Source organism: Ambystoma mexicanum, chromosome 12 (genome assembly GCF_040938575.1).
Source record: "Ambystoma mexicanum isolate Mex_15411 chromosome 12, UKY_AmexF1_1, whole genome shotgun sequence".
Classification (NCBI taxonomy): domain Eukaryota; kingdom Metazoa; phylum Chordata; class Amphibia; order Caudata; family Ambystomatidae; genus Ambystoma; species Ambystoma mexicanum.
Window position 1 is genome coordinate 634,077,269 of NC_090936.1, and position 16,370 is coordinate 634,093,638.

Consider the following 16,370-nt stretch of genomic DNA (forward strand, 5'->3'; position numbering starts at 1 on the left):
TTGTAGATACCAAACATTGAGACAGATGCGTGTCACCAGAGAGAACAGAAGATTGCAGAGAATCCGCCCTGACGAAGAACAAAAGGAAGCATACTGACTCAGTGACACAGCCCCATTACACCCAAAGAGAAGGGGAGAGTGGGAGACCTGGGGAGAGGGGCACAAGAGTTAAATGGGACAGTCAACTCCAAGAATGTTGGAAAACTGAATATAAAGATTGGAGTGATTAGACTTATCCCAGTGGGTGGAAAAGACCTAAGAAGAGTGAAACTAACACCAGGACCACTCATACTCATCCCAGTGAGTGGCAAAGTCATAAGAAGAGTGTGAATCACACCAGCACTACTCTAACTCGTCCAAGTAAGTGGCAAAGTCATCAGAAGAGTGAGAATCACACCAGGACTACTCATACTTGTCCCAGTGAGCGGCGAAGTCATAATAAGAGTGAGAATTACAACGGGACTACTGATATACATCCTAATGAATGTCTAGGCCATAAGAAAAGTGAGAATAATACAGGGACTACTTATACCCGTCCCTGTGAGTGGCAAAGCAATAAGAAAAATAAGAGTCCGACAAGGGCTCCACCTGCCTGGTTTAGTGAGAAGACTACCAAGGAAGAAAATGTGGTTAGCAGAAGAAATGTGTTTACCCTAAAGAAGAGAGGGGAGATGTGCATTTAAGAAACAGAGGAAGTCCAGAGAGGACTTTAGGTCAAAGGAACCAATATACAAGGGTTTCAAAGAGCCCCTTTAGAGAATTGGAGGACTTGTTACAAGAGATAGCAAAGAACTATCTGAGAAACCCATACTGATGGGAAATGTGCTGTAATGCATTCCAGGAGAAGGGAGTCTTTCTCCTGGACTTTCTGTTGTTTAGAAATAGTGGTAGGGTCAGCCTAGGTTCGTTTTGGGACAGAGGACAGACTTTTTATTACAGACTACACTACTGACAATGAGCACCCTAGTTTAGCTCTGTTAGGTAGGAAAAACCCTAGGATAGAGAAGGTTAGGCATTTTCTTTATCACTCTATAATGAAACTTGTTGAATGTGGTAGCCATTGGTCTGTCTCCCCCTTCTGACCTCCCACTGCAGCCATGGCAGGAACATTCACAGATGTCTGTCCAGAGCTGAAAGCTGCAAGAGCAGGAGAACCGGGAAGTCAAGCTTGAGGATCGAAAACCAAAAGGACAATCATTTGTCATGTCGTAGAGGGAAGAAGCCAGACCATATGAATAGAATGGGATTACATAAGACTCCTGTAGGGGAAATGGCAGTTATGTGTACAGATGTGGTCTGTGGTCAACTACCACTCATGTTTAAGGAATTCGGTCTCATGGAAAAATCCTAACCGCCAGCTTAGTGAATGAAAAAGGGACAGCCAAATGGAAAGTACTGGGGCAGGCAAACATGCCAAGATATTTAGAACCATTAAAAGGCCAGACAATCTGCCCCAAGTCAAACATAAGAGACTTGCCAAAACAATGTGAGATAAAAGAAACTTTACCATCAACCGTGTGGAAATAGTTTTCCCGTGTGGAATCTAGGGAGTTGATTTTGAACACATTATGTGCCCGGCAAAGCAAGAAAATTTGTGAAGGAACAGTTATAAAAACGGTGCAGAAAATCCATCCATATTCCTGAGTGGTCCCGACACGTTGACGCCAGTGTGGTGAGCACGGGGAATGCAAGCCTTATTGACTGCTTGTTGAAGACTAATCCTCTGTCTAGCACATGTTAGGAGTCATGCACAATACTGGAAATGGAATCACACACTCAGTATCACATTTCCTGTAGTAGCGGCGGTGGCCACAAGGGTCAACCAGCAAACATTAGTTTTTTGGGGAAGCATCTCCACTTCCACAAAAGACTGAAGACTTCTCAGTTCAGGACACACTTTGAACTAGAATCCTGAGCATCAGTGACTATATGGATGCCAAGCCTGTTGAACTTGTTCTCTTGATCACCACAACACACCACGTTGTCGTCACGCTTCAGTATTCTCTCACTGGATCCTTCTCTACTCCTATAAGACTGGAAACGACAGCATTCACAGCTATTTGGACTTTTTAGCCTTTTTGAACATGTTCATCTGGACCACCCCCCATACAATGGCATTTTAATCTCCCTTCATTCTTCCGTCTCCCTTGCTCTTTTCGATCACTATTTAGGCTAATATTCTGAGCACTCATAGCCACGTGCCACATTCTCGGTTCCTGGCCTTCTGCACATGTTCTTCTCGCCTTCTGACCACGATTCTGTATTTTTCTTCTGATAGTGACACGTTGTAATCACCTTTGAATATGTTCGTTCTCACTATCTTGCCTGTGATGCTGCGTGCCTCTAAACTCTTCCCCCACCCCCCTCCCACCCTTTTTGTTTGAAAACCTGTAAGCCGGCGTATCCTTGTCAACACTTTTCATCTCCCTCATGCTTAAAGAGACATTTAGTCCTTTTTATATTATGAAATTGTACCATTTTCTATGCTCTTCTACCTTCCACCTCCCTTCGCACTTAACCATTTTGAATATTTCTAAAGTCTGTGAATGACTGGATTTCTCCCTCCATTGCCTTTGCTTTGGAGGTGCTATGGAACAGATATGCCCTTGGCTTCCACCTAATCAATATATAATATAAAAAACCCAAGGGTAAGTGTGTCTGGTGTTGGCTGCAGGATCAAGAAGGCCACTATATCCTAAGAGCCTTGTTGAGATGCAGACGCGTTGCTATGGGGACTTGAGGGGCTCAGGGGGCTATAGCCCCGGATAGACGCTGAGGGGTTACAACCAAAAAGGCTAGTTAGCCCCCAGTCCAGAAAGTCCCAAAATAAGCATAGCCCCAGATCTTTTCCAGACCGAGCAACACCTCTATTGAGATGGACACAATACTCTTGAAGCCATCCTTGAGACTGTCATGGAATGAACTGGGCACTATATTGTGCAAGCGAGCTAGGCACTATATCCCCAGAACTGAGAGGGGCAGTAGAACCCTGAGACTGTCAATGAGGTAAACTGGACACTATATTACTGGAAGTGAGTTGGGCACTATGTCCCTGAGCGTGTCAACGTATCCCAGGAAGTAAGTTGGCAACTAGTGACCTGGAAGCAACCTGGCCACTATAATTCCAGAAGCAAGCTGGCCATTATATCCACAGAAGTGCGTAGGGAGCAATAAAGCTGCCGTTGTGTTTAGATTGTCAAGAAGTGAGCTGGCTGGGCGATATAATCCTGAGACAGTCTTTAGATTTCAAGAAGTAAGCTAGGCACTACAATCATGAGACTATGTTTAGAGTGTTAAGAAGCACGCTGGGTGCTATAACCCTGGAGCTGTGGAATCATACAGGCACCCAGAGGGGAACAAGTATACCGGCCATACAGTAGAAATATTGACACACTATACGTCTTTCCCAACACCTTTTGTGTAAACTGTTTAGAGGGAAAAACACCGTTTTCATTTGCACTGGAACCCTTAGGACATATCAGCCTGCAATTAATTCCCTGTCCTGACAAGAATAGCGTGTTTTGGAAACCTATCCTGTGGCATGTGTTCTGTTTTCCGCAAGAAGGGCCTGCCAGTGTTTGTGAATAACATTTTTGAATGCCGGCCTAGACTTAGTTCTCACCATGGCGTATTGTTGGGTGCACATGTGCTAGTTAAATATCCACTGGCTTCACCCATGTGGGTGCAGGGAATTCACCACAGAGGTTGGACTTCAGCGTGCCCCACACTAGAATGCATAACATGTAATATTCTGACATGTTAAAGAAGTAGAAAAGAGAGGAACACCCAGGTGGAGTATTGAGAGGAGAAATTGAGCCAGATAGCTCACATGTACTTGCTAATGCCTTCCTGCATGAGGGATGCACATTTTCTTCAGGAATGCGTCACCGCGACCACTACCAGTTAAACCCTGGTTTTGGAACTCTATATCCCTACTTTCCGACACTGTATTGGTTCTTTCTCACCTACTCACCCATTCATTCACCTCCATAATATGTCTGTCCCAAAGGGATTAGAGATGTTGTGGTGAGTGCCAGCTTGATAGGTGCTAACAGAAGAATGTAAAGTCTGATTTTCCAGAAAAAATACTATTACAAGTGACACATTCCGAATGGAAATAATAGTCATTCAAAACAAAGTACTCAACTCTTTCCTTTGAAGCCAAATGTCTTAGATGAAGGGATGATGAAAAAGAGAAGTCCCACGAGCAGAGCGGCCGTCGAATCAGTGGCAAAGCCCATGTGCCTGCAAGAAGACTTTAGTCAGTAAATAAAGCATAATGCTAGATTGTTTTTAATTGACTAAATCTAACCAACCAGAATGTCCGTGCACATGTCTTTATGCATTCCTCATACAAGTTCTTCATCAGATTTCAGTACACACATTAAATATCATGTTTCACAATAGCATCGCATTGAACAAAGAGCAGGATTCCAGGCCAAGAGCTAACTTTGTGTGAACACCCACTGGCGCCCTCATAAAATTCCAGAAGGGTTCAGAAGTTGTTTAGTAGATGAGATCGGTCACTCCACAATGAGGAGACAGGCTTTGGGGACAGGGTGCTACCCCAACACAGAGGAATAAAATGCCAGGCATAAACCGATATCCCCAGATTAGATTGTATTGCTACATTCCCTTGCCTACTTCCCTTGGCCATTGTGTCAAGCAACATTCAGGTGAGGAGAGCAACATACATCTCACTTCTTGCCCCTACCACAGGGTCAGGCAACCTTTGGCTCTTCAATTGTTTTGGCCTCCAACTCACATCAGACCTAGCCACCTTATTCAATGACCAGAGAGCATGGAAGTCATAGCCCCAAACATCCGGATTGGTCAGAGCTCTCAAATTCCCAGAACTTGAGTGCTTTCATCACAGACTCAACATATATTAAGTTGGAAAGAAAGCAGCATGGTCACAGGTTATTCAAACATATGCATTGGTGCAAGAGCAGGGGGTGCAGAATTCTGTGCAGGTCATAGGCCTGGATCATGGTAGGGGTGACACGCTTTATAGCCTGCCAAGGTTATTGATATGAGTACCATTAGTTCATGCTTTTATTCAGTATTTAACACACACAAAATTCAGGTTAATAATGCAATAAGAACATTACCGGCAGGAAATTGAAAAAAAAGGTTGGTATAAACATTCAATGTCAGGCTTAGAAAAAAGAACACAATAACAAGTAAAAAAAATACAATCTCCAGTTCTCTTAATTAACCAGTGGCCCCAGGATTTAAAACGTTTTGCTTCAGGACTTTATCCCTCTAGAACCATAGTCTGGAGATAGATGTAGCGGTTACAAAAAGAACATTTCAAAGCAGACACTGGCTTAAAAACAACAAGGCAGGTAGTACATTACCAAAGGTTTTTAAAACTGGCCTCAAATATAACCATCATAAACAAGAGGTTTTCCCACAAATTAGCATAACATGGTGCAAGGTTTCTTCGGGCGATCCACATAGAGAGCATTTTGCAGTTGCACCGCTGCTCCATAAGGCAGTAAAAGATGCTACTGGCAATATGCCTGATCTAAAGTGCAGATATAGAGATCTCTTAAAAGGAGGGGAAATTATAGCTAAGTACAATTTTAAACCCTGCTCCATTTTTTTTCTCCAAATATCTGTGGCACACTTTCCATTCAGTGGCTTCAACAATTCGTTTTTCGCGGGCTCTCGTGATCGTACATGGTTTCAAGCGCTTTATTTCCTGTGGCAAAAAATCCTGCGGGTTAATCCAATGGTCAGTCCTGTCGAAATAAGTAAGGACTAATTTCACGCGCTTGAACCATTTTAGACTCTTATCTCCATTTAGGCTCATGGTGTGGGATAGCACATTACAACATTACAATATTCCTCTAAACCCTCAGTCTTCCATGCTCTAAGCCAGTATAAATCTGGCTTAAGAATTATCTGAGAGTATACAGGAACACACTCAAGTTCTACCAAGGAGGAAGGGGGCGCTAGTTGGTAGTAGTAACAGTTTTTTTTTAAACATACTTTCGCAAATATTCATCCTACGAACATTTGACCAGCCCCATAATTCAGCTCCCTACATTGATGCCGCTAGGGCTTGTTTTTAGAATAGGTCCTGGGCCGGGGAAATTGCCAAGCTCCCGTGTTGAGAAAAAAAAGACATCGCCACTATACTTCTCTAATGTGATGGTGAGTTTTACCAAGTGTGCTTTCCATCCTCCAGATTCCTGAAACCATACCCCTAGATAGTCAAAGTGAGGTACCTGTTCATTATTATTATTATTATTATTATTAATAGCAGTGCTACACATACTCAGACGCAACAGCTTACGTTCAGTGAAGGGGGTTTAAATACCATTATTTTTGATTTGTCAGAGTTTAAACTTAGACCCAAAGATTTGGATTTGTCCTGGAAAATGGATAGAAGACTTTTTAAACCCTTTGGGGTTTTGCATAAAAAAGTTTGGGGTATTTATTGGAGTCCATCCCAGGTTGTGTGAGAAACCAAAGGGTGCCTCACCTGCTAGTCCCCGGGGATATTTCTCTCAGGTGGCCAGGGCACGGCCATCTCCTTTGGATCCAGACCCTGGGAGTGGACCAGTGTGGGAGGATCACCTGTGTGAAGGGTCTTCGGGGAGTGGAGGTGGGACAGCCGAGGGTGAGATGCAGTATTTTTCCCTTTCCCGTACCCATGATCCCTCCTATTTCATAGGCTTCTCTGATCTCCCAATTCCCCCCACTTTTTTACACAAACACTGGGCTGAGCAAGAGGGCAACTGAGAGTAACAATGCTATCTCTTACATATCGCATTGGACATGTCCCGCTAATTGGGTCAGGCAAAGTCAGGCACTTGATTCTAAGTGCATACATCCGATACCAATTAGCTCTCCTCACACGGATAAAAGGAAGAACATAGAGGCACACTCTGTGCAAGGTGGAACACAAGTAACAGCAGAGCTTCCAGCGGAAAGGCAAACCTACTGGAGCAGAGCAACGGACTGAGGGACAAGAGCCACGGGTGGAGAACCCCAGGAGTTCCCTGCAAGAGGTCATTGCCTCCAAAAGATCGTGAAAGACGTGAAGAAGGCCAAAGCTCAAACAAGAAGGCTGCATTGTGTTTCAAGGATGCCAGCGACCTTCCCGGGTGAACAGCCGAGTTTGGGAGGTGAGGCCAAGCCTGTGGTGCTAACCTTGACTTGCAAACTGGAAGACAATAAAATCAAGAAAGAAATGCACACAACCAGTTAGTTGGCAAGAGACATGAGAGACCGGTGTGTGCGAAAGAAAGATTAGATTATATTGCACAATTGAAGGCTGCACACGTGTGGGTGAGATGCAAAGAAAGGCAGACCTGCGAATGAGCCTTGAAGTAACGATAGCGGTAGAGTCAGCGATACCGAATGGTGTGGTGAAAAAAAGTAGCCCACTCGAAAGTCTCTCTGAAAGGTGAAACGTTTGTAGCAATTAAGTGAATGAACTGTAAAAGCGAGGTGATGAAAATTAACCCTGAGAGAAGGTAAAAGTAAAAAGGTGAACATTGAACTTTAATGCATAAAACAGTGAACTACCCAGACCAGGAATCACTGGGGAAAATAACAGAGTGTGAGTTGAAAGATGGAAAGTCGAAGTGGTCCTGTGGAGGTCTGTAGAAAAAACCATGTACAGTCGAAAGTCTTTGACATCAGGAAACGGTCTGAGCCTGACCAAGGGAGACCGCACGTGTAATAAGTTCGGGGAAGGGAACCACCAAAGGAAGTGAAATGAGCTTGGGGAAGGGAACCCCAGCAAGTATTTGTGTTTTGCTGTGAAACGTCTGAGCCCGACTGAGGGGGACCGATGTGAAGTTTTGCTGTGAAAGGTCTGAGCCCGACTGAGGGAGACCAATGTAAACTTTTGCTTTAAGAGGCCTGAGCCCGGCAGATGGGGACCGACGTGAACTTTATGGTGAACTGTGTTTTGGAAATTGGAAAGGAGGACTTTAACGTGGAAGACTAGGCGGCCTCAATCTATGTTTTAAACTGCCTTTGTGTTAAGAATCTGAGCTAGAGTGTGTCATTGTGCCTACCTGTACCGCCTAACTGTGTGCTGCCCCAAATGTATTCTTTATATTTTAACACTGACTTTCCTTTACATACATATTCTGCTTTTTGCACTTTTTGTACAAGATATAGGGCAGGCCTTAGGTTTTGTTAGTATAGGCCATTTTGATTTGACGGACTTAACTAGGACTGATTTATTTATTATTTGATGGTCGAGACTACTCCCATATTAGCTATAGGGCAAAGTACGAGTTTCTCCATCCCCATTGAAACTTCAAATAAAGGTTTTACAAATTGTACTGGTGGACCTGTAATGCTGCTCATTACAGGTCCACCAGTAACCGTGCCGTGATACCGGGGTGTTGCTGCCAGACCCGTACATATTTACTGGCGCCTGACTCCACAGTGCCACCGGGAGATTACAACCCTGACGTCCCAGGAAAGTCAGGCGCCTGTAAATTGTAAGTAAATTGTAAATTGCTAACAGTGCCAGTGCTTCCATGAAGGTCTGCCTACCATGGCCGCTGTGCCCGGCAGGGTCAGACCTGTCGGGCAAGGCAGATCTGTAGTATGCCGGTCTAGAAACAATGGTGCCAGTAAGCTTACCGGCACCATTGTTTCCTGACCGGCAGGCTCAGAATGAGCCCCAGTGTCATACTTGTGATACCATGACTCCCTTATAGCGGGACCTGGCATTATTCCATCAGCACATCCATAATCTCCGGTCCGCAAATGTTAAATAACAGGGGTGCCAGAACACAACCCTGTCTGACACCTAAATGCACATTGAAAGCTTGCGTCATCTCTCCACCCAACCCATATCGAACTCTCGCTTTTTTGGCTGTATATATGGAAGAAATTGTAGAGACCAAATCTACTGGTGCATTACATGCTTACAGGATCTGCCACAGAGTGTCCCTTGATACTCAATCAAAAGCAGTCGTCAGGTCCAAAAAGGCTGCATAAAGACTCATTTTATTTATTACTGTATATTTCTGGATAATCATAAATAATAAAAAACAATGATTCATTGTTCCCCGGTTTGGTATAAACCCGGTATAGAGATGACTGATTACATTTTTACGATCAGCCCAGTCCTGTAGATGGTTCAGGATTAGTTTCCCAAAAAGTTTACCGGCACTGTCAAAGAGCGAAATTGGGTGGTATTTATCCGGGAGGTCCTTTCCTCCCCTTTTGTAGACTGGTAGGATAGTGGACATTTGCCAAGAAACAGGAATTACCCCACTATGCAGGATTACATTGAATATTTTACAGAAAACTGGGGCCCATATTGCCGTCTCATCCTTAACTAGATCTGCGAGAATCAGATCTGGCCCGGCAGCTTTACCATTTTTCAGTGAAATAAGGGTGGCTGCCACTTCATTCACTGAAAATACTAAGTTTGAACAGGGAGTAAGGTTTCTGGAGGCCGGCCATGGGGCAGGTTTTACATTCCGCTTCATATAGTTTAGAAAAGTGGCACTGCCAAGCATTTCATATGAGTACCAATGAGTACCAGCTGGCCCACAATCATACCCCTTGTTTGCAAAACGACAAGACTGTGGTAATGTGAGCTGTACACAATTGATTGATATAATTAACATATCACCCACATATAAATAAAATACATTTCAAACCAATCACATCTTCAGACCTATGTCTACGATATGCAGCATGCATATCCATACAGAACAAACCAGAATATCGCCTGCTGAGATCAGAGTAGTTACAAATGTGTGTAATTCACTGTGTGCCATTTGTGACAAAGCAATTGACCATGAGTTGCCGATTCCATATTACATAACAGGAAGGATGAACACTTCTGGTGGATACTGTCAATTACCAGTACTTGTAATGACATTACCATTACAAAATGGGGATAACGATTTCCACCAGTAAATCCATTCTGACGGTGGTAACAATGCAGCTGGCAGAATTGCATTACCACTTCCAATCGCCATTATGGAACAAAATACATCATGCCCATCCTGCATTTGCTGCTCAAAATGTAATACGCTTTGAGCTGGTCTAAATAAAGCTAACATCAAAAGAAATTGCTGGCGTGTGAATAATGGGTCATGGTAAACCATTCTCCCTCACACATCAATGCCAGCCCAATAACTGTACATGTATCACGTGTTAAACGGAAATCATGTAGTGCCTCCTTTTGATTTATATTGGCCTAGGCCTAGTTGCTCTATGAGGAAAACCACGCTACAAAGTTCCGATTTTGGACCGACTTCGCCGCCATTTTAGAATCAGCCGCCATTTTGATTTCTGTTCGTATGTTCTCTGTTCTAAAATGGTGGACTTGAAAGGGGCCCCTAGGGGTCCCTCGCGTTATGGAAACAAGGCAAGTCACCACACACAATAGATACGCCAGACACGAGGTTGAATTCCCAAAGCTAGGGTTTATTGCAAAGCAAAAGAGTCTCAGTTGGCCAACTCGGTCTCACGCCCCGCGACGTGTATCTCTAGACCTCGAGGGACGCAATTCGTCTGCTATGTGCAATTCTCGTTGTGGGTATATTTTTTCTATATTCAACTGGTCACGTCTACCTGACCTCCTTAGACTCTCAGTCCACTCCTCCTCCTCCTTTTCTTTCGCTACTTCACCTTTCGATTTATGCCTGCGCGCATGCTTCGCTCTACTTCTAAGTCGGAGCATTGCTTCCCTTCTCCAGTCCTTAACGATATCAAATGCTGCAGGACGCGCTTTCTTTCTTATCAACACCCTTTCCAGGTTGTCTATTCTCGCAATCTCAAAACTACCATTTATCGGCCACTGATGGTCTTGTTCCTTTCTGGTTTGCCTATGCCAAATCTCACAGAATATTATCGCTCCCACACCATACTTCACATACATCTCATACGCCGGCGTTCCCCCAGGTGGTGCAATTTGGCCATCTTCCAAAGATTGTCTACCGCAGTGGAAAAACCCTGCTAGGGTGGACAATACCCCAGGCATGTTTCAACCTCCCCTTGGTTAATCAACTTTACCTAGGGCGCTTGATTTTGCAAAGTCAACTCTCAACCAATATCAGGGTTATTTTGAATCGGGGTATGACTCACCTGATAAATCAATTTGTCCTCCAGGACACAATTTGTCTGTATACTGACGCAACCAATGACGTTGTGTCTGCGTTTCTTGGCTTCTGCCTCGTTTCGGGACCCTCGCCTCCTTGTTCTCTAGCCGGGTACGTCGATCAGGGATCCGATGTGTGCAGATCTGCAAAGGAATCTCTCATCACTTCTACAGGGTGCCCCGAACACCTCTTGATCCCGGCTCGATCGTCCTGTCCTCGCCGTTCTCTGCCTTTACTCAATTACAACGTACACGATGGAACAAGTGGGGGAGGGTCCCTATTCGGGCACCATCTTGAAAGGGGCCCCTAGGGGTCCCCTGCGTTATGGAAACAAGGAAAGTCACCACACACGATAGATACGCCAGACACGAGGTTGAATTCCCAAAGCTAGGGTTTATTGCAAAGCAAAAGAGTCTCAGTTGGCCAACTCGGTCTCACGCCCCGCGACCTGTATCTCTAGACCTCGAGGGACGCAAGAGAGCGAATTACATACATCTGTACATATATACAAAATGCACATCTTATAATCAGCTATGACATGTTAACACCGCCCTTTATTGGGTTTCTTTGAACTCAGTGTGATGATGGACAATTTCGACGAATATGACACCTTCAAATATCTATTCTAGTAACAATATGCAACAATATGCAATTTTGCAAGTGTAGAGACAGACTTCTTTGTTGAACAGAACATCGTGCTTCTGTTCTTGTAAGCGAGCTACATACGGGGGAAGAGTCACATTCCAGACCTTACTATCTTTGAGTTCTAGCCCTGTAGAGCCGACACGCTCTACAGGGCTAGAAAAGGGGGGCCATAAGAGGAGCATAATTCAGGCCTCTAGCTGCCTTATTCTAACATTTTCTACCATATAATGAGACTGGCTGGCAGCTGTGAAATGATTAAATGCCCTGCGGCTCGCCTTCAAGGCTACAGCCGGGAGGGAGCTGGGCATTCCTCTCTGGGCTGCCCACGTTGTGTTTCAGCAAACTCTTTATTAGCCTTGCGGCCTTGCCCTTTCACGTTTTAGACAACAATGTTAACAGTCAGCAGAATAAGCAGAATTGGCAAACCGAAGCTGCGAAGCAGTTTGAACAGAAAGCAATGAGCAATTGTTAAAGAGCAAAATGGCGATTCTTGTTACATCAAAATGGCCGCTCATTGGTCAAACTTGGAAACCTGTATTTCTATCGTTATGTACATGAGACGGCTGTCCCACGACCACCAAAATACTTTTGCCGTCAATCATGAGAGGTGTCCATTTTTCTAGACCGACAAACCCTCCTTTTGGCCGTATGCCAAACGTCTCATTCATTCATCGTATCCTCCTCTGATGACGATGTGTCTGAAGTACCTGAGGCTGAATTTTGCATACTACTATAAGCATCATCATCGTCATTAATATCTATAGCCATTCATTCTTTCACTGTTTTCATTTCATTCGTGGCTCTGTCATCCCGGTCATAAGTTTGTTTTATTTTTGTCATCATATGCATACATCCCTTGGTACATCCCTCAGTCATCTCAGTGCAAACTATCGGTAGTCAATATATGCAACAACAGCATGTTATGAATATTCCAAACACTACTACTAATACCGCAATCAACTTCCATCCCCAAGAACGCAGTATTCCCCAAAACCAGGACCCTATTCCCCAGCCCCCTTCTCCAGTAGGGAGTTCGGAGCTTAGGACATGCATTTTCTTTATTGCTTCAAAAATCGTAGGGGAGTAGTTATCTACGAATACGCAGCACGCTGATCCCACAATCTTGCAAATTCCCCCACGATCAACCAGGATTACATCGAGCGCCATTCTATTTTGCAGCGTCATTAACCTAATTCTCTTTTCTTCCAACGTCATGTTGAATAGTATATCTGTAGTTATATTTATTGTATCCTTTAGTATTCTAGACAACTGCCTTATGTTATAGGAGTTTACTATCTGGGACAGGAATAGTATGAAGGATTTTGCTACGTCCGTCGCCATCAAAACACCTTCGCTACTCCTTCGGTGTCTAGATCTGGATAGTCTGGCCATGTCTGCTGTTTCCAAGAGGAACACTCCCGGGAACAGCAGACCTAGGTAACATGTACCTCCCCAGTTTCTGGGCAACCAAGGATATGCTTTTTCAACACATATAAAATAGACAGGATCTCCTTCATATACTGGTTCTGTTTCCCATTTTAGTACCGCTGTATTCATGCATCTAGTAAATGTTCCTACTGAATAGGAGCCTTTCTTTTTTAGACAAAAAGGGACAGTTCTTGGGTTGTAATTCACCGTGTAAGAAGGGGGGATTGCATCTTTGTTCCCATCTGTCCTTACACGAAACATCATTACAGATGTTTTCACTGGAGGGGACAATCTATCTTGTCTATTTTGTCGTGTTATTTTTCGCATACTTTTAGCCGTAGGCTTTATGGAATATGGAACAACCCACAGCCCTCATAATTATTTCCTCAAACTCATTCATGTTTGTTCTGTCTAATTGACCCGTACCACTCTCATTCCATTTCCCATAGAACATTGCACTTAAAGATGCACTACATGCAGAACTTAATGGTAATGGCTGTACATACCAACCTATTCCTTTCCCATCATGCTGCGGTAAATGGGCACATGCCCAGCAATTATTTTTCTTTAGAATTGCATGTGTCATATTCATAATCAGTAATAATGTATTGTTCCCATACCCCTCTCTATGTCTCTCTTCCATTGGGGACAATGTACCAGTAATCACATTAACCAGGCTTTCAGTAGTGGATACATAACTATCGGTAAGAACATTCCCAATGGGTATATAGACTTCACATACCATAATACTAAGGCTGTCGTTATTGGTGCTACCACACTCATGAAGCACATGATTATTGTCAATGCCAGAATACAATTTTTATTACCATTCAATTTCCTTAAGTTTATAGTCTTTAAAATTAACTCATTCTCAGCAGTGGTGCAGGAGGAGGCTGGAACCGGTCCCGACATGTTTCTCATCGTCCCTCTTCTTCCTGATTAAAGTTCGTCGTGGATATCTCTCTTTGTTGCACTTGTCCTGATGTCAATAAGTTTAACGGAATTTTCACAGTTCAGTCTGCCAGCCTTTTATAGCCTGGATTTGCTTATTTGTTTTAGGCAAGATCACTTGTCCTTTCTCATACTTCTCAGAGGACTTCTGACCAGTTATCTATTGCCTTAGTACCATTTGCGACCAGCTTGTCCGCTCTGGTTCCGGACACATGTACTTTTATGATCGCGCCGAGGAGCCGCAAGTCTTGAATTGTCCGATTTGCACAATTCTCACGCTTCTCTACTCTACACCTCTAGTTCCTTCTCCGTCCATGAGCGGAACCAGAGGTTAACATAAGCACCAAAGAACTGTGGATCACTTTGTCTTTCGAGGCCATAAATCATATCGCCTCACTCCTGGTGTTGTGTGATCCGTGAAAAGTGCCGGTGCACTTCGAGATCCAGGCTCAAAGTCAGCCTGTGGCGCTACGGCAGGTGCTGGTGTGCGCCGCGCCAGTGATGCAGATTCGGTCTTTGGCGTGCTGGCAAGTGCTGGTGGGCGCCAAAGGGGTACACGGTTAGTGTCTGGCGGTATTTGCAATACAGATTTCGTGTCAGCCAACAGTGATGTAGATTCCGCTGTGCAACGTTGGGGCACTCTTTGGCCTTCCCCCTTTTTGGCAATCTTTTCAGGCTTCGTTTCGAGTTTCACTTCTCGCTCGGGCAGATTTGGTGGCAGTTGACTGGCAACAGTTTCTTTCATTTCTGGGACCGCTGTCTCTTTCCGGTCATCTGGGTCAGGCAAGTCTTTCAGCGAAGATGGTATCTTTTTGGCATGGGTGGCATGGATCCACGCCTTCCGTCCATCCACCCGTATCGCCGTCTGCGTTGCCAAGAGTACTTGATAGGGGCCGCGCCACCTGGGTGCTAACGATGATTTTCTTTCAAAATTCTTAAACAGCACCCAGTCGCCTGGCTCCAGCGCGTGCCCCGGACCGGTGTATCTCACTGATAGAGCCTCCTGCACCTGCTGATGAATCAAACGCAATTTCTGCATTAAAAGGCCACAATAAGTACTAAGAACAGGATGTTCTACCTCGCTAAGTCATTTTGGCTGAGGTGCGCACCAAACATTTGCCGGCCTCCCCATTACGATTTCGTACAGGGAGAGACCAGTTGTAGCCTGTACAGACGTACGCATGCATAATAGCGCTATTGATAATGCATCCACCCAACTCAACTTGCTTCCTGCACATATCTTGCTTATTTTTGACTTGAGGATCCCGTTGTGCCTCTCCACAAGACCGGCCGAACTCGGATGTCTTGAACTATGAAATCTCTTATTAATCTGGAGACCTGCACATATCTGTAATATCACTGCGTCCACAAAGTGTGGACCGTTGTCTGACCATAGGACACGGGGCAAGCCAAAACGGGAAAAATATTCTTTAAGCATTACTTTCGCCGTACTCATCGCTGTGCAGTCTTTTAAGGGATATGCCTCCACCCACTTGATGAATGCACAGATCACCATTAAGACATATTTTAAGTTTTGGCATCTCTCCATCTCTATGAAATCAAAATGGATTACCTCAAAAGGCATAGAGGGCGGGCCAAAACTCCCTACCGGAGTCACTGTTCCCTTTCCTACATTGTGTTGTAAACACGTGATACAGTTCTGCACCAACCTCTCTGCATTCTTCTTTATGTTTACATTCTGCCATACCGTAGATAGGTGCTGTATTATTTTTTTCGCATAGATGTGAGTAGGGCTGTGAGCCATTGTGACCATTGCAGTCACATAAGAATTTGGCAACATCCAGTTTTTAGTTCCCTTGTCCACCCACAACCCTCCAGATCTAATTCAGCAGAGCTCTCAGCCCACCTTTGTATTTCATCGGCCGTGGCTTCGGCCTGTATTTCTTTGACAGTGGCAATTCCATCTTCTATCATGCAGGGCACTTCCTCAGACTGGACTGTCATCATCTTAGTATTTAAATCAGTGGCAGTTTGTTTCGCAATTCTGTCTGCAAACCCGCTTCCCTTTCCTACTTTGCAATTGACCTTTTTATGTGCCTCGCATTTCACTATTGCTAGGCGCTTTGGAAACGTGAGTGCAGACAGCAATCGTACAATCAAAGGGCCATGTTGAATTCTGACACCATGTGATGTCAAGAAACCTCTCTCAGCCCAGAGTCGACCAAAGTTATGAACCACCCCAAAAGCATACTGACTATCAGTATATATATTCACATTCAAATTTTT

The 16,370-nt window shown here is 44.4% G+C and overlaps 1 protein-coding gene across 3 annotated transcripts in view; it reads right to left on the reverse strand.

The window, feature by feature from the left end:
- Positions 1-16,370, reverse strand: part of SLC13A1 (solute carrier family 13 member 1) — a 657,301-nt gene that overhangs the window by 121,215 nt on the left and 519,716 nt on the right. For all 3 annotated transcript variants that reach the window (XM_069629100.1, XM_069629099.1, XM_069629101.1), the window contains one exon: positions 4,148-4,245. In XM_069629100.1, coding sequence (XP_069485201.1) covers positions 4,148-4,245 — 98 coding nt within the window. The remainder of the gene's footprint in view (positions 1-4,147; positions 4,246-16,370) is intronic.